The sequence below is a fragment of the Acipenser ruthenus genome, chromosome 7, assembly GCF_902713425.1.
Source record: "Acipenser ruthenus chromosome 7, fAciRut3.2 maternal haplotype, whole genome shotgun sequence".
Lineage (NCBI taxonomy): Eukaryota > Metazoa > Chordata > Actinopteri > Acipenseriformes > Acipenseridae > Acipenser > Acipenser ruthenus.
The window spans coordinates 9,310,873-9,333,427 of NC_081195.1; the positions used below are offsets into that span (position 1 = coordinate 9,310,873).

Below are 22,555 nucleotides of genomic sequence, written 5' to 3' on the forward strand. Positions count from 1 at the left end.
TGCCTAGAGGTTGGAATAATGGCAGGATGCACCATTTCTCCACTGGCTTTTACCATGGCAATGGAAGTAATCATTAGGGCATCAAAATGGGTAGTAGGAGGAGAGCGCTTGGCTTCTGGAATGCGACTACCACCAATTCGAGCATACATGGATGACATGACAACCATGACTACAACAGTAGCCTGCACTAATCGATTATTGGGCAAATTAACCAATAACATTGAATGGGCACGAATGCAATTCAAGCCCACTAAATCAAGGAGCATCTCTATAATTAAAGGCAAAGTAGTAGATAAAACATTCTTCATTAATGGTGAGGCAATACCAACAGTGTCTGAGAAGCCAGTGAAGAGTCTTGGGAGATGGTACGACGGGGATCTAAAGGACACAGTTCGTGTGGGAGAAGTTAGACAACAAGCAGTGGAAGGGTTGAAGAGCATAGACAGCTGCGCACTACCAGGTAAACTAAAACTCTGGTGCTTTCAGTTTGGTCTACTGCCGAGGTTGCTGTGGCCACTGACTGTGTACGAGGTTTCTTTGACAACAGTAGAGAAGCTGGAAGCTTTAATCAGTTCATACATCAGGAAATGGTTGGGAGTTCCACGCTGCCTCAGCAGAGTGGGACTTTATGGTAAAGGAATACTGCAGCTACCAGTCTCTGCTCTAACCGAGGAGTTTAAGTGCGCCAAGGTCAGACTGGAAATGACATTAGTAGAGTCACGCGATAAATGCGTAAGGGAGGCAGCACCTGTGTTGAAAACTGGAAGAAAGTGGGCGGCAAAGAAAGCTGTGGAAGATGCAAAGGCTGCCCTTCGAATTGGTGATATCATGGGGCAAGTTCAGCATGGAAGAGGGGGTCTTGGTTTCAGTTCAACTCCTCCTACATGGCACAAGGCGGCCCCAGCTCAAAGAAGGAAGCTGGTAGTCAACGAGGTGCAGAAGCAGGAGGAGAGGATGAGGTGTATAAAGGCCATTTCCCAGGCCAAACAGGGAGAATGGATGAGATGGGAGAGTGTGGAACAACGCAAGATTGGCTGGCAAGACCTATGGTCAATGGAACAGAGCAGGATCAGTTTCCTCATCAGGTCAACATATGATGTTCTCCCATCACCACAGAACCTAAACCTCTGGGTAGGAGAGGATCCCTCATGTCCTTTGTGTTCATCACCTGCAACATTAAGGCACATTTTGACAGGATGTAAGGTGGCTCTTAGCCAAGGACGGTTTACTTGGCGCCATGACCAGGTGCTGCGATGTTTGGCCTTAGCATTGGAAGACAAGCGTAACATGACCAATAAGTTGCCACCTGTTCCATCAAAACATTACACACAAAAGACAACATTCCTCCGCCCAGGAGAGCAACCACCAAGAAAAGGTGTTAAAACCAATCCTCGCCCAGGACAACTGGAAGCTGCTAGAGACTGGAATATGCTGGCAGATGTTGGTCAACGGCTTATTTTTCCACCTGAGATTGCCACCACTAACCTTCGACCAGATATTGTCTTGTGGTCTGGATCAGCACGCCTTGTTCACCTGGTAGAGTTAACAGTGCCATGGGAGGACGCTGTAGATGAGGCGTATGAGAGGAAGAAACTGCGGTATGCTCAACTAGCCACTGAAGCGGAACAGCGAGGATGGAGAGTTCGGGTTTACCCAGTGGAAGTGGGTTGTCGAGGATTTGTGGCACACTCTACAACCCGGTTTCTCAGAGACGTCGGATTCAGTGGCCAAGAGTTGCGTCGCACAGTGAAGAACTTATCTGAAGCAGCAGAGAGGAGCAGCAACTGGCTGTGGTTGAGACGGAAAGATTCTGGCTGGGGACAGGTAAGTAAGCTGGGCTGAGTTGAGTGGGGGACGGAGGGGGGTGATGCTGGGACGCCAGAATCACCGTCGAGCCCTCTTGAGGTGTCGTGGGCTAGTCGACGAAACACTGAGGATGGAAGGTGCCCACTTGAAAACCCCAGAGATGTACCCTACTTAGCTCAATCCAGACGGTTGTCATGCTGATGCGCTGGGGAGGCCGCACTTTGGTTGATCCCCGGAGCCAGCATCGCAGCCGTCGTGTGTGCTGATGCGCCAGGGAGGCAAAATAAGCTGATCCCTGGAGCCAGCATTACACTTCAGCCATTAACACCAGACAGAAGGATATCTACATCATCATATGGAAGGAAACGTAAATGGATGGAGACACATATGGATCACATTAGTTTACTGTAAAGCTACGTCTTAGTTGGTGCTTATCTTGGCGAGAGCCGAGTTCAAATCAGCATGAAGTTTTAACATCTACTCTCGTGTAATGGAAATCATGCTGGTAGAATTTGTCTTTGTATGGTGGGTTTTTGCTCCTCTACACAGATCGACTCAATTCTTAGTTTAGTTTTTCACTTCAAAATGTATGAATATGTTTTACATTTTTAAACTGAGTGGTTTTGCTATTATTTTAAGCGGGAAGTCTTTAAAAAAAAAAAAAAAAGTTTTTTAAATGGAAAATGACACAGATTGTGACTGTTACGTGTTCTCCGAGTGCTTCTCTGTGCCTGTTTTGTTGATGTGCAATTCAATACATTTCATCTAAAATATCTTCCCGATTTAGAAAAGTGGGACAGGTTGTATAGGCTAGGTGTTTCTTTGCTAATAAATGGTATGTAAGTGTCTCTATGTGACTTGTGTCATTTCTGTATATTTATTCTTTTTAACATCAATGTTTTCAGTGGACTTTAACCAGTAGGGCACACTGGTTGCCAGTCCATCACCCCTAATATCTATAGCACACTACCTCCCAGTCCCTAGGTCTAACTGTTTATCTACACTGCCTACTAGTATCTTAACTTTAATAACTGGGATGCATTGCTAGCCATTCTTCAGCCTTGTCTGCTACCTTTTGCCATGCTTGAGGAACCAAGGAAAGCATGAAAGGACACACCGTGACTGTTTTACAGGTTGCTGCTGTTTGGTCTGTGGGGGCTGCTGTGAGACTGAGTATGAGTTCAGGCAGGGTTCTGGGAGGAGGGGGGTAGGTAGGAGGAGTCGGGTAGCTGCTATTTGTAGCTCCTTTTGATGGATGACTGCTGTGCGAGTGTGTGTGTGTGTGTGTGTGCTCTCTCCCTCTTCCCTTTTTACAGGCAATCAGATGAAGGCTGGAGAGAAAGGGAGAAAGACACAGAGCAAGAGTGGAACATCTCCATAAAGAGAAAGAAGGAAATCAAGATTTTCAAGCAAACCTGGAGAGCAGTTGTCAATGTTTTTATAATATATATAATTTTTGCTGGATTTTTTTTTCTTTTCTCCACATCTGAAGATATCCACACGTTTTATATATCCTTTCTTGCTTTTGCACATTTTTCCAAAGCAGAGGGATCTGGGGGATTGGGTAGCTGTTAGCAGGAGCTGTTTGCACAGACGGGTTGTTCAGTATGTCTCTTGGAAGAAGCAGCAACAGCAATACGGCTGGCACAACGCTGGCAAAAGCTGGACTCTGGGTTGTGTTGTTGGGCACCCTGTTTGGAAGCTATGCCAGTGCCTGCCCAGCACTCTGCACTTGCAGTGGCACCACTGTGGATTGCCACGGACTAGGGATGAAAGCCGTGCCCAGGAATATTCCAAGGAACACTGAGAGGCTGTGAGTATCCTTCTGTCTGTACTGCTGTTCTGTCTTTCACAAGGGGTTTACTCACTGGCACACATAAGTACACTCGGGGGGGGGGGGGACGGGGGGACGAAGGGCACTGTGGGGGACACCAAGCATAGCTCTATTTCTCTCAAATTAAATGATTATTATTTTATAACAATTGACAATATAGATAGATAGATAGACAGATGTGCTATACACATGGATAGATACATGCAAAATTTAACGAAATAAATAGTTACACACCAATCTAGTGGTGTTTCTGTTTACTACTTTAAAAAAATAAAAAATGCATATATAGTGTGTGTGTAATACTGTATATTTAGTGTACATTATAAGCCAATTTATTTTATTTTAATTTATTGCATTTATATAGCGCTTTTTATAAATAAGTATCGCAAAGCACTGCAAAAAAAATGAACAAACCACAATACATTTGTATAGCATGTCACACATACCACTGCCACACAATACAAAAGCAGCAATTTTAAAGTTACATTAAAACCCACTAAGATAAGAAAGCCATTTTATAAAAGTGCATTTTTAGTCTTGACTTGAAAACTATAACAGTCCCAGCTTACGGACACTGATGTTCCCATAACTTTCTGCTTTCTTAGTACAGTACACACATGCATTGCTTCCACATGTGTGATGACACGCATTTTACTTTTTTTGCATTCTTTATAATGCCGCAATAGTTGCTCTGGAGCAGTGCCAGAACTAATATGTATCGGTCTGAATTTTTAGAGCACGATTTATATATTAATTAAACATACCTTTACTGCTCAGGATCATCTCTTTGTATATTTCGTACTGTACAGTATATTGCGGTATTCTTTTTTTTTTGTATGAAATATATGTGAATTGTATTTGACATTTTAATTTATATCATTGATTGCAGTGTTAAATTATTTTAAATACAGCACGTTTCTTTAAAATGCCAGCACTGAACCAAATCACTGCTAGTTAAGTTGAATTAATCTTCAGCTAAGAATTGCACTCTCACCTCTCCACTTTGAAGTCTTATATGATATTATAGAATTAACATGTATTTGTTAAATCAGCCAGAAAAGCGTCAATGAAACAAACAAAGCTCCTTTCGCTGAGTGTACTCAGAGACCCGTGTGCAGAGATGCATGCTGCTATCAGAGGCAACATTTAAATGATGATCATACTCATCCAACATTAAGGCAATTAAACACAGGACCATTCTGGGCTCCCTCTTTTATATGCAGATGTAACTTGTAATGAAATACCTGATCGCAGAAAAGAAAAACAAATATGCTTCATACATTCTTTAGTTTTGTTTTTTAATGCAAAAAAAAAATCTTTGGAATAGAAAGGAACAAATACTTTTCAAGGATCTGATGTAAAATGTGAAAAAATTGCATGAATGTGATATTGGTCAACTAATTATTATTTTAGCATTATTTTAAAGTCTCACCCCTATGAGCAGGCCTTTCAGAAATAAAAAAAAAAAAGCAAACCCATTACTGTCTTGCACATGGACACACTGGAGGGTGATGAGCAAGAGTTCTAGAATGATGATGTCATTGTTTTTTCAAGGGTTAGTTATAGTAAAGGCAAAACAACGGATTATCACTAATCGCGGTCTGTGAAACTAGGCAAGAATTATCTTAAAAGCTATATGATCTGTTTACTACTAGTTCTGTATTTTTACCAAACAAAAAGGTGTGGTGCAGAGTTGAGTATGGTGGGGTATTATACCCTGAACGTATGTCACTTTGATTTTTCATTGCTGTATCTTGAGAACGGCTCACCCAATTGTGATGACAGTTTTTTGGGGTATTGCCTAAGGTATGTACTTTTGTTACCAACTGGCTATTGCACTTCTGATCCTTTTATTAAGAGATCCCATTCTACATGCTGTGGGTATAGGTTGTGGTGACCTACTTCTTCATGGTACAGACACAAGTTATGTGCTATTTATATCCTTGCCAGGGATATTTGTTTCTGTATTTCTTCGTCATCTAATATTACAATGAGACTGGCTCATTGTGGCAGTAATGGAGGGTATGTGGCAGAGAGGCGGTTAAATAGTGTGAGGGTTTCATTAATGATGGTGGTGTAATAGTAAAATATTTAGTTAAGTGTCTCATGAATAGCAGCCTATATGCACACTGTGAAAGGCTGTAGGTTTACAATATTGTGAAGTGAGCAATTCTGCTGTCCTTACTTATGTTGCTGACTGGAGGTTAATAGGTGGATAGCAAATCAATCAGATTTCAAAACGGATTTATAATTGCAGATGTATGGATTCAAAACCAGTATCTCCTGCCTCACTAGCTCCCAATCCTGTGGTCGAACCACAAGGCTGCACTGCCTTTCCCATGTCTGCACTACCTTCCAGTCCCCATCAATAACTAGTACAGTATAACAAACTGACTCCCAGTCCCTCAGTTTAACCACAAGACTACATTTCCTCCTGATGCCTTGACTTCCTTCATTAGACTGAGCAGTTTCTTAGCATGGACAGGCTATAAACCAGCTGCCTAGAACTCATTACAAAGGCCCATTACTCTCCTCTCCGGCTGTCCGGCACCGTCTGATCCATGCTGACAAGGTTTGTAAACATGGAAGGGAGACAGCAGAATCCCATTTTCACTTGTCAAACACCCTTTCCATCAGAGCTGACCTCTGTGCAGCGCAGCCAGATTCTTTAATGACTGTGTGCAAAAAAAGGGGTCCCTTCTGGCAGCTTTAACCATGAACCTTCTGGACAGTATAACTCAGACATTGTCTGTTTAGCTAAACATTATTTATCATGTTCAACACTGAGTATATTCCCTTACTCTGCTTAACCCTTTAACATCATACAAATTAGAGGTCATTAAATAATACTAATGAACTACAACCATTTGGTTTTCAATGGCCTTTCAAGTTCAGGCATCATTTCCCAATAAATAAATCAAACCTGCGACATTTCACACTGCAGCCTCGCACAACCTCTCCGACTTCTCAAAATCACTACTTTCGGCAGTACACTACTGCTCAGCGCTCTAACACTCGAAATATAAAATATGCAAACTATGAATAATCAGATCCCTCCACAGATACAGAAGAATACAGATTCCTTTAGTAGAGGAGCTTTGTTGCTCTGTGAGATTGAAAACAAAGATGTACATTTCTTCAGCTCCACAGAAAATCTAGCTCCTCAGTCATGGGCTAGTTAAATCTACATTCTGCAGTAGGGTCATTGCTTTGTTTACTACATGATGTGGCACTATAGAGGTAACTCTGGGTACAGGGGTCTGTCACCCTGCTTTGGCTCTGTGGGGCAGAAAGCAATATATATATATATAGTGTGCCGAGTATATGAATGGGTCTTCTGCTTTTTTATTGTACATGTAGAAGATGTAGTATCTAATAAACATTTATTTCAGTATTGATTTTATTCCTTGCTTGTACTTAACTTGAACAGCAGTTTTCATTTTGTTTGTATAGACAAGTGTGCATTAAATTACCTGGCAGTGAAATATGAAAGTGCCGTATTTCAGTTATCTACCCAACGTGTTAGTGATTCTGTAGGCAGCAAGGTCACAGTTTCAATTGTTCCTGGCGATAATGTCACCCTTTTTCATTCTCCAGCTCCCCACCAGGACGTCTTGAGGTTCTGAAATAGCCTGGACCCACACCATCCACTAGCGCCCAAGTGTGACATCTGAAAAGGATCTATTAGGAACAAAAGCTTGCTGGTGTGCTGTTTAGAGATGGGTAGTCGCAATGCTGTTTGAGCTGTCATTCATGACATGAGATGTAAAAAAATCAAAACATCCCCATAACACTTGAAACGTGCAGGGAATTAACCCCTATTTACCGGCCAACATTCTCTTCCTCGAACCCGTGTAGGAAGCTGGAGTTCTGTAGATAAGTAAATAAATACATGAATTAATCTTCAAACAGAGGCTCTTTGTCCTATGATGACTGGGATTGTGCTCAGATGCCTTTGGCTGTTTGGCGCAGGCACACTGTCTGGTTAACTGACAGCTTTTTATTTACCTGATCTATTTTTTAATCCAGACAAGATGGAACAAATCCCTTACATGGGACCATTGCTGTTAGCCTAATGGGGATGAAACGTTGACAGAAGAGTCCTTGGCACTGCACAGAGGTGCTAATCCACTATGAAGGGATTAGCACACTTCAGACAAAGGGCAACAATTCTCCCTCTTGCCAAAAAATTAATTCTATTTTGGCAAACAAAATTATTACATTTTTTCATCAGGCTTGGCTGCTTTTATTATTATTTATTTATTTATTTATTCATTCATTCATTAGCAGACGCCCTTATCCAGGGCGACTTGCAATTGTTACAAAATATCACAGTACAAAGTATCACATTTCAGAATATCACATTACAGATAAGAGCAGTTGCAAAGTACAATAAAATCAGTAACAAAAGATCAAATTCAAATGAGAGCAAAAAATAGAGAATACAGTAAATAATTACATGTAAGAGCGGGTTCGACTAAGAGCAGTTAACTTATATAAAAAATATTTGCTTGTACGAGTAAAGTCCACTATGAGCATGTAGTAAGTACGATAAATGGATGAGAATGATTTTAAATAAGAGCAATTACAAAAAACATGAATTCAAATACGTATAAGAGTAAAGTCAAATACAAGATACAGGAAATAGTTATGTTTTATTTAACAGGGACAATGTACATTTTTTAACATTCATGACAAGTCACAAGATGTATTGTACCCAGACTTAGCTATAAGGTAATTTACATCGGCAGTCCCTGGGCTCATAAGAAACCAAAAAAATATACAACCAACACATACAAACAGCACATTACAATAAATACAATAAGATTAATAGATTAGTTCATGTTTACCAAAATCCCATATACTGTATTATAATTATAAATATAGCAGCTACCAAATACCAATACTGTTGTCAGCCTAATAAATAGAACTAAAATTAATTCCCTTAATAAATGCCCACCCAACCTTATAATATATTAAAATCGTTATCTTAGAGATATTAAATCTAATAATCTTCATTACAATGCATAATATATTACAAAGCTATAAACCTTAACATTGTATTACAAATAAAAATACATAGCTACAGTTCATGATCACAGACTTGCCTTTGTTTCAAACAAATCTTTAATTGTAAAACTGCTATAATTATAAGAACCTTTTATATCATCCGATAGTAAATTCCAAAACATGGTACCCTTAATTGAGGACTGTCTGTGCAAACTTAGTACGTCGTCTTGGAGCTATGCAATCACCTCTTATAGTTACTCTAGTCATTACCATCTGAGCAGAGTTTTATAAACTCCTTTAATGGTGGGGGAGCTAAAACCTGCAAAGACTTAAAAGCCAAACATGCATATGAGTAATTTATGTAATTATCAAAACTTAACATGTTATATTTCTTGAGTGTATAACAGTGATGACATCTTGTCGGCTTTTTATCTAGAACTTTTAGACTTTGTTTGTACAAAGTATTAAGAGGAGTAGTAGAATATAGCAAGCTATGGAGCAGTTCATTGCAGGTACAAGCTGATGCAAGTACTGGTACAGAGTTATTATTATTGATAATAATAATAATAATAATAATAATAATAATAATAATAATAATAATAACAGAGGACAGTGGTCTAATAAGTTGCAAAACTATTGTATGTTTTTACACTGGACTGTTGTAATGGAAGATCAAAAGTAATGCATTGACATTGTGTGTATACTGCTATTTTCTGGTAATTACTTATGTGTCCAAATGTATGTTTTCCACTGCTTGGTCCATGGGCACAATAGCTGTATGTGCTTGGTGACGAGCAATGTATTACCTTTGATGCTAGTTTATATTTATATACTATCTTAACACCACTGTGCATTTAGAATGACAGCAAAAAAAAAAAAATCAAATAGTGAATTGAGCAGAGCATTATGTGACTCTACTGACCCAGGGTTTCTTAGTCCATGGAAATAGATGACTGCATATCAGCTAATCTTGACTTTGGCTCCTGGTGGCTTTGCCATGCAGCCCACAGAGACTGTTCGCTGTTGTTTTGCTGCTTTGGTTTTTACAATGGCAAACAATGGCAAACCTTACATAGTTAAGGCATTCAATTAATGCATTCCTATGCATCCCATAGGAGGCTGTGTGGTCCAGTGGTTAAAGAAAAGGGCTTGTAACTAGGAGGTCCCCGGTTCAAATCCCGGCTCAGCCACTGACTCATTGTGTGACCTTGAGCAAGTCACTTAACATCCTTGTGCTCCGTCTTTCGAGTGAAACGTAATTGTAAGTGACTCTGCAGCTGATGCATAATTCAAACACCCGAGTCTCTGTAAGTCACCTTGCTAAATAAACAAGTAACAATAATAAAGTAATAGATAAAGAGAACCACCGCACCCCAACAAATAAGAAGCTGTCAATACAGCAGAGTGCGTGTGTCTGAGCTGCAGAGTCAGACAGGACTTTCCAATGGAAAAGTGTTTCATACAGTAACCAGGACCCACAGTATCCAACAGCCTTACCAAAAAAAGAAAGGATCTTACTCACACCTGTTTTCTTATCCTTGTACAATATACAAATATGTCTTTTTGCAGTCCAGTAAATTATTTAACCATAAGCCTTTTTGGTAGAAGGAAATTGCTCTTATTAATTTGCAATACACATACTTCAATGTCTATTTCCTAATGTTTCCCAAAGTCTATAGTAGTGAGCTTTATCTTGAACCACAATATATGTACATTTCTCCAGCTTGTATCATTTATGTTGCAGACAGTGTAGCAGTTGTCCCAGGTGTGTTACCAGCCTCCAGCCTCATTTTCCATCCCAGAGTCCCTACGATCTCGCACATTAATGTGTGGCAGTGTATCCACAAGGAATTGAGCAACGAGCTCCAAACTCATTCTATGTGTATGAGTCTGAGTTTGACCTTGGAAGGAGGAGATTCAAACCGTTATGCCACCCCCCCCCCCCCCCCCAACAGCCCTCCATAGTTCAGTTTCTGTTCCGTGAGGGTAAAATTGAATTTGTGTTCCTTTGCACCAAGGGTAATTTGAGAGAACCATTTGCAGGTCAGTGCTGACAAGACAGATTGCCTTACAACACTTTTACCCACCGTCCTTTGGGAGAGGTCAGGGCTGTTGGTGTGATGGGACTGTGTTTTTTTTATCGACTTATTCACCCAGAATAGCCTGACTGCGATGCCCCTTCTCATTCACAGAGGGGGGTCTGCGTGTTCACAATTTTACAGCTGAGGTGGGACTGACCTCCAATCCTCAACTGTCCTTGAAACACAATTCTATTCTATTATAATACTATTTTTTTTCCTTAAAAATATTTTCTATGAATTATCAAATACAAAAAAAAGAAATAGAAAATATATACATATATTTACACAAAAGTTTAAAACATAACATAATAACACAATTAAAAATGTAACGTGACAACACATGTTTAATTAAAGCCTCATATGTTTTAAATGGTCTGAATCAGTATTAAACATCTATGAAAGAGTGGTTGTAGTAACCTATTTTGAACAAGTATTTTATTTCCTCTGTCACTGAAGAAACAAATCGATACAAGTGATTATTATTTTGGGAATTGTATTGGACAGCAGTGATTTTCAGGCTCTATCAACTCCTGGTTTTTGTGGAATGTTCTGTGTTGTTTTAGGTTTCTGCCTCTAGAGGTTTAATCATTCATTTCCACAGCTAGGTAGGAAGCAGGGTTGTTAGCTATACTGATGTTATTCTTTAGTGGGTTGGCATTTCTGCAAACAGATGTTTGGCCTAGCTAAAAAAAAAAAAAAAAAACAGCTAAAAAAACTAGATGAAGAATTTCCTTTAATCTGAACGTGACCCCTCAGTGAGTACAGCTGTGCTGTAACTCAGCAGGCAGACACACGGAACAGAAAAGTCACCGCACAACAAACACAACCCCAGTTTGTTAAAAGCTCTCCGAAATCACTTCCTGTTTTGTGTACGTGCCTTGCTGCAGCCCAAGCAGAACTGAACATGTTACAAGAAGTGGCATTGATCAGTGCCAGACAAAATGTTAAACAACTTACTGTATATGGCTGTGGTCATCATCTGCGGAACCCTTGTTTGTGTTACACAGCAATAGAAGTAGGGGATATAGACCTATTCATGCTTTTCAGTACCTTGGAAACTGCTCTCGTATCTGCCACAATGGGTGTTAGTACCATATTAAAGGATTTAAGGCAACTTAAAGAACAGGAAGAAGAGAGTGTTCCATCGTACTCATACTGCTGACTCCAACAGATCAGAAACTGTCCAGGCTGGCTGTACTGTATGTAAAATAATGGCCCATATTATTCAGCAAACACAATCAAAGCATCATCATCTCATTGCTCTATCGATAGATTAGCTATTCGTTCATTAAGATCTGATCAGAAGCAGCTGATCAGTGTGACTTGTTTGCTGCGCCCAAGCAATTCCACCACAGCAGGATTAATCTCAGCAAAGGTGGAGCTCATTTATACGTGAATTACTTTCAGTTTAGGGGGAATTTTGAGATCCCGGTCTGTCTCAAAGCGTCCGGTTAATCTGGAGCCATATGGTAACCCTACAGTTGGCCACATCCTCATTATTAGGTTCAGACCCTTAGCCAAGGACTTGGATTTGCAGCATCTTTGAATGACCTTCCATCCCTTGGCACTGCCAGCCCGGAGCTGTTAACAAATGTCTCTGGATAGCCAGATTATTTAGCTTGGAAAACACCCAAATACAACAAGCTTTCTATTAAACAACCGCATGGAGTCATAATTTCCAATTTTTTTTCCGCCGGCCAGGGATTGCGTTTCACGTAATATTACACAATTCAAAACAGGTCTCCTTTATGCTTTGGGACTTCCAACAGATGGCAAAAATAAACATAATGAGTTTTTCAAGGTTTTTGCAGCCTGTTAAGTTATTAAGATTAGGATGAACATATGACAAGCCCTTAAGTCAACCAATCAATCTGGGATCCAAACCCGACCTTGTGTTTTACTTTGAAAACAATCAAAGGAAATATCACAAGCCTACAACCCGATAAACTGATTACATGGCGAGACTACCTCCTTTATTAGAAAGCATGTGCAAGATGTGTTGATACCATTAAAGGGATATTATTGGCCTGTAAATCTCATCAGGGCAAAATACCTTGTTTTACATTCCATAGCTTTTGAACATGCAGTTATAAATTATACAAAGAAATATTTTGGTTGTAATATACATGCAATTAAACACTGGTAAAACATATGATTGTGTTTTGCTTTTCACCAGGACCCCACCATAAAAACATTCTTTGGAATTTATGTTGGCTAATAGTTTTAAATACGTGATTAACCTGTGTTGATGACCACCTGATTTGAAAGACCACCTGCTTATAATGTCCACAATGAATCCTTATGTGTGCAATTCCCATGTTTAAGCACCTTGATATGAAAACCATCTGTCTATAATGACCTATTTTTATATGGTCCCTTGAGTGGTCATTATAAGCAGGATTGCATGTTCATTGAAAAAAAAAAAAAAAGAGTAATACAGCTGAGTTTTTAAATTGTGTGGGGCCGGGATCGTGTGGTGTAAGGGGTGGGGAAGGAACACTAGATCCTCATAATATCACAGATCCTGTACGACTAACATTGCAGAGTCCTCTTGCTGTTTGTGGGCTAGCACTGGAAGGACCTGGCAATGATGGAGCTGCACCTGCACTGGGATTTCCTCACTGTCTGTCCTGGGGCCACATGTTGCTTTTGGATCAGTTTAAATCATGTTTGCTCAGCCCAGATTTATTTAAAGGTGTTCTGTGTTAGACTCCACAAGAAATGGCCTCTCTGCAAGCATTGAGAAGCCCTGCTGTGACGATACAGGACACAAACACTTAGCTAGAAGGCTTTAATGATTAACTTAGGAGAGATTCCTGCTTTCTTTCTTATTTATATATTCTGTTTAACTACTGTATTCTAGTTTTGGAGGTTATGCTTTTTGCATTAAATTTTATATGCATCAATTTTAGCAAAAAGTGCCAATGCATTTTTTCAAATCACACTTATTTGGATGTTCTGACTTTGGCATCTCTCTCTCTATATATATTCCCCAATATGTTCCAATGTTTTTGTTTAAATTCACTTCTTAAGGTGTACATGTTTCTTTAAGTAATTGTAAATACTGTACAGTGTATTTCTTAGTGTGGCTATACCAGATACCATAGGATTTGAGAAATCAGTTTAATTTGAGAAAGCAGTTTAATTTCTTTTAATGCACTGTAAGTAATTCTCAGTTCCATGTCAGATGTGTTCATACTTGCACTGTTGAACTGTATCTCTGGCATCCTCCAGCAAAGCGTGGAAATTAATTACTTTTATCAGTTTGCTTGGAAACACTGACATGCATTGATAGACAGACATGTCAGTGTATGTTCAGATATCAGCATGACGGTATCTTTTTGCTATTTGCAGGGAGCTGAATGGAAACAACATCACACGCATCAACAAAAATGATTTTTCTGGACTGAAATACCTCAGAGTATTGTAAGTGCTTGTTCTTTTATCTATAGCATTATCTCGCTATCTATCTCTATCTATCTATCTGTCTATCCTATCTATCTATCTATCTATCTATATGTGTGTGTGTGTATATATATATATATATATATATATATATATATATATATATATATATATATATATATATATATATATACAGTATATATACACAAGGAGAAAATAATGGGAGGATCGCATGGAAGAATGCAGTATGTGTATATATATATATATATATATATATATATATATATATATATATATATATATATATATATATACTGCATTCTTCCATGTGATCCTCCCATTATTTTCTCCTTGTGAAATATTTTCATGTAAATAAAACGTTCTACCCAACATGCCATTTTTAGACGTCATAGTTTCATGTTGGCTTTCATCTTGTCAGAAGTCATCAGCAAGCCGGAAACGATCCCTTTCAAGGGGGAGTAAGCTGGATTGCTGGATTACGGTTTATGTGTCTGTAAAACTCCGCTCCCCAAGGGACCCTAACCTCTGCGTGCACACTAAGGTTACAGCATGGTTGTTAACATGATTAACTCTGCAGTAAAAACACAGCCGGGGAGTGCCCAGTGCGGCCTTCTCTCAGATTACTGACCTCTGTCACATAAACAAATAGCTGCCCTTTGACCTTCTGGATAAAGACCTGGCAGCACGATTCCTGAGCCAAAGCCAGGACCTCTTCTTTATATTGGTGGAAAGCTTCTGTAAAGTTCACTGACACAATCATACATCTCTCTAGATGTAGTTGGTTGTTTTCAATGTGCCAGGAGAATGGTTTTCACCTCTCCTCTTAGGAAAATGTTATGACAATATCCAATCACAGAAACCAGATATCTTTCTTTGTGAATCTGTCTTTAGGAGGTTAAAAAAATATGCAATTAAAATGTTAATAATTGCAACACGAATATGTTTATATAAATGTAGTATAATGATATGTATGTTCAAAAAGAAAAGCTCTTTGATTTACATTGAAACAAAGCTCCTTATTAGTTTTTACATTTCATTTTTAACTGTTTTGAAATCTTACAAGTATTTCATTTATTTTTTAAAGATTGTATAATATCTGTTCATCACTCAGTCTATAAAATATTCCACATCCCAGATGTACATTTTTTTGTTGCAGTTAGAAGTTCTGTGCTCCCTCAAACTAATGTTGCTATTGGTTCCTCTCTTGTTTCTGCAGACAGCTGATGGAAAACCAGATTGGCGTGATTGAACGTGGAGCATTTGATGACATGAAGGAGCTAGAGAGGCTGTGAGTGTCATGGAGCTTCTATCCAAAATTGCAATAACTTCATATGAACAGTATTTAGATATAAACAGAAAGTATATATACAGGGTCACTAGAATTCCTATTAAAGAGGTTTCATGATAAACCAATATACTGCCCCTAGTACCTGTGCCTCTTTTCCATTCTTGCTTGATCATCTAGTCAAATATAAGCCAGTATTTCTGTCCCACTCCTGTCACAGCACCAGTATTCTTGTGCTGTTCAAATTACATGAATTACACTGGTGGAATCATTAGCCAGAAACGTTTGTATTTGAAGGGAATGAGTTTTATCCAACAAATGAAAATGTATAACTAATGGGAAACTGTAAATAATAGCATTACAATGAACACATTTAATAAAGAAATTGTAAGCACATGTCATGAAACATCAGAAGCGTTTGAACAAAACACAAAGCTGGAAGGGATCTGGGAGCTTGAATGAAGTCTGCAAACCATTTCTTGACCTTTGGTCTCACAATTTATAATGTTGTCCAAATCCCTTCATTGAATTACTGCCTTGTATTTGAAGCAGTCATCCATTATAATAGAAGTGACTTATAGTACACTTCTCTTAATTAAGTTTTCCTGCAGTCATGATTAAAATGTGTCCTAGGATTACATTTTAATTATGTGCCACTATCCTTTTAATGACTTTTAAAAAAGTACAATATAACAAAACAAACAAAGACTGTGATAAAGCAATATAATATTTATAATACAATATATAACTTCACATAGTAACCTCTTTTTAAGTACATTCACAAAATTTAACTGAAAGCGAACACAATGCAGGAAAACTGGGAATCAAATAGTAATATGTAAATATATCGCAAAGTATTGTATTCTTGTTTGTAATAATATCACATGTTTTCTGGTCTGGTTCTGTACTATGGTCATGCATAATTGCCCATTGTAAAAGTAAATTCTTCAAACTGTTTGAAAAGCAGTTGTGGCTCTGCGATAAGTTTCTGTACTTCAACATATGCCTTAAAGAGCCTGTAGAGAATTCTCAGTGCTTCATTTTAACAGACCTAAAAAAAACGAAGTATTACAAGGATAAGCAATGTTTGATTCAAAAAGCCCAAGTGTGGTTTGTAAAGAGTTGATCATTAAAGGTAATTCCAGGAAAGCGTAAATGACACGCTATTTCCCATCTGTTACCATGACCATTCATCATCAGAATCCTTGCTTGTTAAGAGGTCTGGTTTATATAACGCATTTCCAGTTTCTTGCTGATTGATAAAATAAACAGGACTATTTCCTAAATAGTTGTACCTTGTATCCAAGAGAGAAGCATAAATACACTCCACAGTTTTAGGAATATTATTGCTTATGTAAACACTGTAGAGAACCGACAATAGAGACCATTAGACTTCAGAACTGCTAAGCTATGTATTTGTGATTCAGTGCTGGTTCATGTTGCAGTCATCTTATTAATGAATACATGAATGAAGGAGTGGCTGTTGTGAAGGTGAGAGACTCATACTTGCTCTTCTTATATTCCCCCTCACCCCCCATCAAGGCGTCTGAATCGGAATCAGCTCCACATGTTCCCAGAGCTGCTGTTCCAGAAGAACGCGGCTCTCTCCCGACTGTAAGTACCTGAGCTTCCCTCTCTGTTCAGTCCCTCTGCTCTTCATAATAAGCTAACTCCCTGGTTCCCACGAAAGTATATCTGTTTGGAGTTTTATCTCTTTCTATGATAGCTGATGCCAAAGTAATTTGAAACATCAGGACAAATAGAGAAGCAGCATTTATTATAGATTCACGCCTTGGGCCCCCTTGGAATGTGACGATCCATATGATCTCTCCTTTAAGATATACTGTTGAACTTCATTTAGCAGATTGCTTCTGGTTGGCAAAAAAGCTTATTGTGCTATTATATTAAAATAGTATTTCACTGAAAATAATGACCTAACTGTGGAAACACCACCATGGCAAACGTGTAGTAAGAAAAGCTTCCTGGAAAAGGAAACCCCCTTTTGTCAAAGCTTCTGACAGCTTAGGAATTGTCTACGTGTGTCTTGGTCTTCAATAACATGCCTCTGGTGCCACTATATAATTGCTCCTCTCCTGTGGTTTCCTAATCCCAGTGCGTCCCTTTAACTGTTTAATTACTGTGTCAGTTTCAGGGCTGTGTCCTTCTGACTTTGTAGGGTCACAATGGGGAGCAAGTAAGAAACAGGCAATAGAATCACTTGCGATAATAATATGTAAACCATTACTTTAATTACTAAGTAGCTACTACATAATTGAAAAGTGCAGGAATTCTCTTTGAATGTGTTTGTTTAGCAGTAACCCAGGAAAGCCCTGGTGAAATAGAAGCTCTCATTCCTAGTGAAGGCTGCTTGTGTTACAGCTGAGGGTCTGAGACACACAGGTCAGCAGAGAGAGTGAGTCAGTGGTTGAGCTGGACTCCTGGCTCTCAGGGTTTGCTTTAACCACCAGACCGCACTGCCTGTAGGGTGTATAATTAAATGTATGATATGCATTTACCTAATAAAAAAGCAATTGTAAGAACTAGATAATGACGATTATCTACATTAGGCTTTGCCGTCTGGTACTGGAACGTTGATTAGTTATTTTGCAGACAATGGTGGGTTGAAAACAGTTAGTGAGCAACTTTGTGTCTACACTGTAATTACTGTGTATGCTTTTTTTAATGCATGAACTGTGCAATAAGTAAAATGTTGTAAGGTGCTAAATAATTAAGCTGAAAGAAAAGTTTAGATTTGTACATCTTTGTGTAACAAGAGTCACGGTTTGGAACCACGCAACCCCCCTGTGGAATTTCAGAAAGCCTGGGAATGGTGCAAAGGCATGCTGTTCATTAGAACAATAAGCCAGGACTGGGGTGTTAATCAGTGATAACGCCGTGCTGGGATTGCTCCAGCGGCAGCTAGCTAGAGCTCTGTAATGTTCTCTCTGCACGCCTGTAGTTAGTGTGCACAAAGCTCCTTCGCAGGGCAAAGGTACAGACTGAAAGGATGCGTTTGGAAAGGAATAGGTGGCCCCAGGGAGAAGCATCTGGTTAAGAGGGATTGAGAAGGGATTTATTGTCTGCATCACTCCCACTGCAGAGGCACGTCTGCTTGGCGCATAGAGCTGTGACGTAGTTAATAATAACACACTCACACGAAACAAAACAGGTACGTCTTCACGTGAAGGGAAGGAGGTATCCAAATAAGGAGGAAACAAAGGCAGAAAGTGTAGCCAGAGTGCATGTCTCAGACTGAGCTACCCAGACACACACCCCTGCAGCTTTCTTTGCTATTACTAGGTTACAACATGAATGAAATTGACACAGAAAAAAAAACAGTTTAATTGCATGTTTTCTTTGTAGAAACTACACTAGAGACATGCCAAAAGGGTTAGTGCCTTTTAGTTTTTCTGATCAACAGTAAAGTTACATTTATTTTTTGTTAGTTTCCAGAAGCTCGTTTGGGGTGTTTTGGTAGGTTGTTATGTCTAGTAATCAAATAAATCTTTTTAAGTGCATGTGATGTTTTTGGAAATGTAAGCCAAAATGCACTCACTTTAGATTTTCTTTTTTTCACACACAGACACATCATTTATACAAGTGTTACATCGCTTCCAAAAAACTGGATATTAACGTCACTCTTTCCACCATGTTCCGGAGTTCCTCTGAATTCCATTCCCAGGTGTGCCCTCCTGAATGCCAGAAACAATATTTTCATCCTTTAAGACTAGAACTACCGGAGTTATTGTTATTATTATTTATTTCTTAGTAGACACCCTTATCCAGGGTGACTTACAATTGTTACAAGATATCACATTATACACTGTTTCACATTATACAGATATCACATTATTATTTTACTTACAATTACCCATTAATACAGTTGGATTTTAACTGGAGCAATCTAGGTAAAGTACTTTGCTCAAGGGTACAGCAGCAGTGCCCCACCTGGGATTGAACCCATGACCCTCTGGTCAAGAGTCCAGAGCCCTAACCACTACTCCACACTGCTGCCCCAGTTATACGCATACCTAGAACTACCAGGAGCAGCCAATTTGACCTCTGTATTAAAAACAACATTAATATAATGAAAGGACAAACAATCAGATACAAGTCATAGTTTTATTCAGGCATGTCATGTAAAACATCTGCACAACTGAAACATTGTAAATAAATGAACATTTCAACAGAAATGGGTTTGTATACAGACATGTTATATAAAGCGCAATTGCAAGAAATGATAAAAAAAAATTAAAAAAACAAACAGTTATATTAATTATATATGAAACTGTACAACCGAAACGACCATAATAAATAACAAAAAAACTGAAAATAAATGGGGCGGCTGGCACCGGGGTCGCTACCTTTAGCTGTGGGTACCTGCTTTGCACTAATCTTCTGTTCAAAATGTTTCCGGCCAAGTTCTTCGGTGAACTGCAATATATAATTTCTCATCGTTATCTTATTGCCTGTGCATTCCTTGTAAAGAATAAGAGAGTTGATAGCTGAAAGATCTCCAATACATTGTAAAACAGTACTTTATAAATGAAGTACGTAGTAAACACAATTCGAAATGCTGTATGCAACTGTGAACATACTGTAAGTACCTCAACTATAAACAATACAAGAAAGATTAACTGCCAACGAACAGGAGTTTATTATTTGTACAAAACACGCCCCTGTGGTCTGTACAATGTAATACGTAGTACCATTTTACAAATTTATATTTTTGCTAAATGTATTTACAATTGTATCAGTTACACCTTTAAACTGTACAGCAGCTTGCCAACAAAAACATAGACTAATAAAAGTAAACGGCAACTGTTTTTCCTGCCTGACGTCACAAATGCCACCGTGACTGTCATTTACTGCCCCGGATGTACCTTATTTGAGCAAAATATCTGCCCGTGGAACAGGAAACCTGTACGTATTAAACAATATATAAGTTAGAAACAAGTCTGTTTTAACCAGGGTAATTCCCCATTCAAACCCGTGTTTGGCAGGGACATGCCTCCTCAATACGTTGTAAACAGAACTCTGTTCTAACAGGATCCGTTATAAGTGCACCTGTATTGTAAAACTCCGCAATCTCCATTTCTTTCCCACCACCCCTGATAGTTATGAAAGGCGATAACTTCTCACATGACAGACAGTAGATGCTACAAAATGCTGATTGAATTACAATAGACACCTTAGATTACAAGAAGCCATTCATGTAAGGGCAGCAGACTGGTATAATCACAGTTCAGTACATCGCCGGCACATTCCTGACTGATAAATACAAATAATAAAATAGAGTACTGTACTATATAAGCAAAATACAATTGTTTTCTATGTAGCGGTCAGTCTGAGGGTTATAGCTCCCTTATTTTTGCAACCTTGTGACTCATACTTTTGTCAGGATAATGAATACATATATTTAGGAAAAGTCAGAAACGAACAGCCATGTATCTGCCAGACAGGCAGAGTAAATTAAATTAAATTTTTAAAAAAACGCAAACGGTCAAATTGACCACCTTGGTAGTTCTAGTGTTAATCGAACTGTCTCAATCCTTAAATCTTACAACCCACACAAATGCACTAAATTCGAAACTTATACTAAACTGACCAAATTAAAAAAAAACATATGATGATGGATATTTTTTTCAAACATCATTACATTAAACAAAAGTTTAAATGTGTAAATGTTGTTACTGATTAGGACATGACTGGTATAGTCACTTTCATACTGTCTGAATATTTTAATGATTCCTGCTTCTTGATGTTTTCAGCATTTATTTAAAAAAGCTTAAATTGTTTAATCCCTTCTAGTTGGCACCTGATTTTATCGTAGGACAGTCTTGTTCAATCCAATCCAATCCAATCCTATAGGAGAGCTTGGTCCATCCCTAGTCCATTTTGATACCCATGCTTCATGAGGCTGAGTGATGTGCGGTTGAGCCCCCTAGCTTGGTCCCATCTCGCTCTGTGTAGCTGGCATGCACTTAATAACTCGGTAAAGCCTTGCCGCTTCCTCCTTTTTGTCCGTAGAGATAAATACCCAATAGAGCCATGCCAAAGGCTTCTTGTAAAAATCAGGGGGGTTCAGCTTCCTGGCCCAGTGTTGTCATGGTGACTGGGGTTGGGAAAGAGAGGGGGGAGTTGACTCTTCCTGGCCCCCAGCCATCACTTACTGACTCCTGCTTTGATTGTGGGGTGAGGGTTAGGGTGGGGACACAGGATCGCTCTGTATGGATGTGAATGTTTGTTGTTGTGGGTTAATCTAGAGAGCGGGGGAGAATGTAAGAAGCTAATGGAAAGACAGGAAGTGTGCGGAAATGATGGACAAGTCTAGAGTAAACAGGCCATGGGGGAGGGAGGGGGGGTGTATATAAGATAGAGAAGGATAAGAGAGATTCTTCCACTGATGCTAACTCCCCAGCCCACAGACTTTTCTACTGAAGACAGGTGTCCTCGGCATTGTAAGACCTGTAGAAACTTATGGCCACTCACTTTCAAAGTTCTCCAGCTGAGAGAGTTGTATAATGTTCCATACACAAAAGGACTCTCTGTAAAACAGGGTAATTAAACATAGCTCCCAGCAGTCTCCTGATCAACTGTTTTCCATCAGGCAGAATTACAGCTGGGGCCCCATGATGGAAACAGGTTTTATTCAATTTTAAGAAAAAAAGAAAGATCCGCTTTATCTGAGGTATGGTTGGAAAAGTAACCACCAGACTGAAAATCTGCAGTATATTTGTTTGCTGCACTTCTGCTTTTTCAGGCGGGAAAGTTTAGTTCACTGTTTCTTCACTGTTTGGTTTTACAGCTAGTGGGGTCTCAGCCTTGTTTTGCCCCCCCATGAATAGTACAACAACGGCTTTCAAAGCAGTGATATTATTATTATTATTTATTTCTTAGCAGACGCCCTTATCCAGGGCGACTTACAATCGTAAGCAAATACATTTCAAGTGTTACAATACAAGTAATACAATAAGAGCAAGAAATACAATAACTTTTGTTTAAGCAAAGTACAAGTGTGACAAACCACAATTCAATAATACAGCAGATAATAGTGATAGTTACATCAGGATATGATTAAATAGTGATAGTTACATCAGGATATGATTAAAT

At 38.9% G+C, this 22,555-nt stretch overlaps 1 protein-coding gene across 4 annotated transcripts in view; it reads left to right on the forward strand.

The window, feature by feature from the left end:
- The first annotated feature begins 3,069 nt into the window (after positions 1–3,069).
- LOC117414543 (slit homolog 1 protein-like) overlaps positions 3,070–22,555 on the forward strand; it is an 84,354-nt gene continuing 64,868 nt past the window's right edge. For all 4 annotated transcript variants that reach the window (XM_034024313.3, XM_034024315.3, XM_034024314.3 and 1 more), the window contains exons 1-4: positions 3,070–3,619; positions 14,086–14,157; positions 15,374–15,445; positions 16,985–17,056. In XM_034024313.3, the coding sequence (XP_033880204.3) occupies positions 3,414–3,619; positions 14,086–14,157; positions 15,374–15,445; positions 16,985–17,056 (422 nt within the window). In that variant the 5' untranslated portion in view covers positions 3,070–3,413. The remainder of the gene's footprint in view (positions 3,620–14,085; positions 14,158–15,373; positions 15,446–16,984; positions 17,057–22,555) is intronic.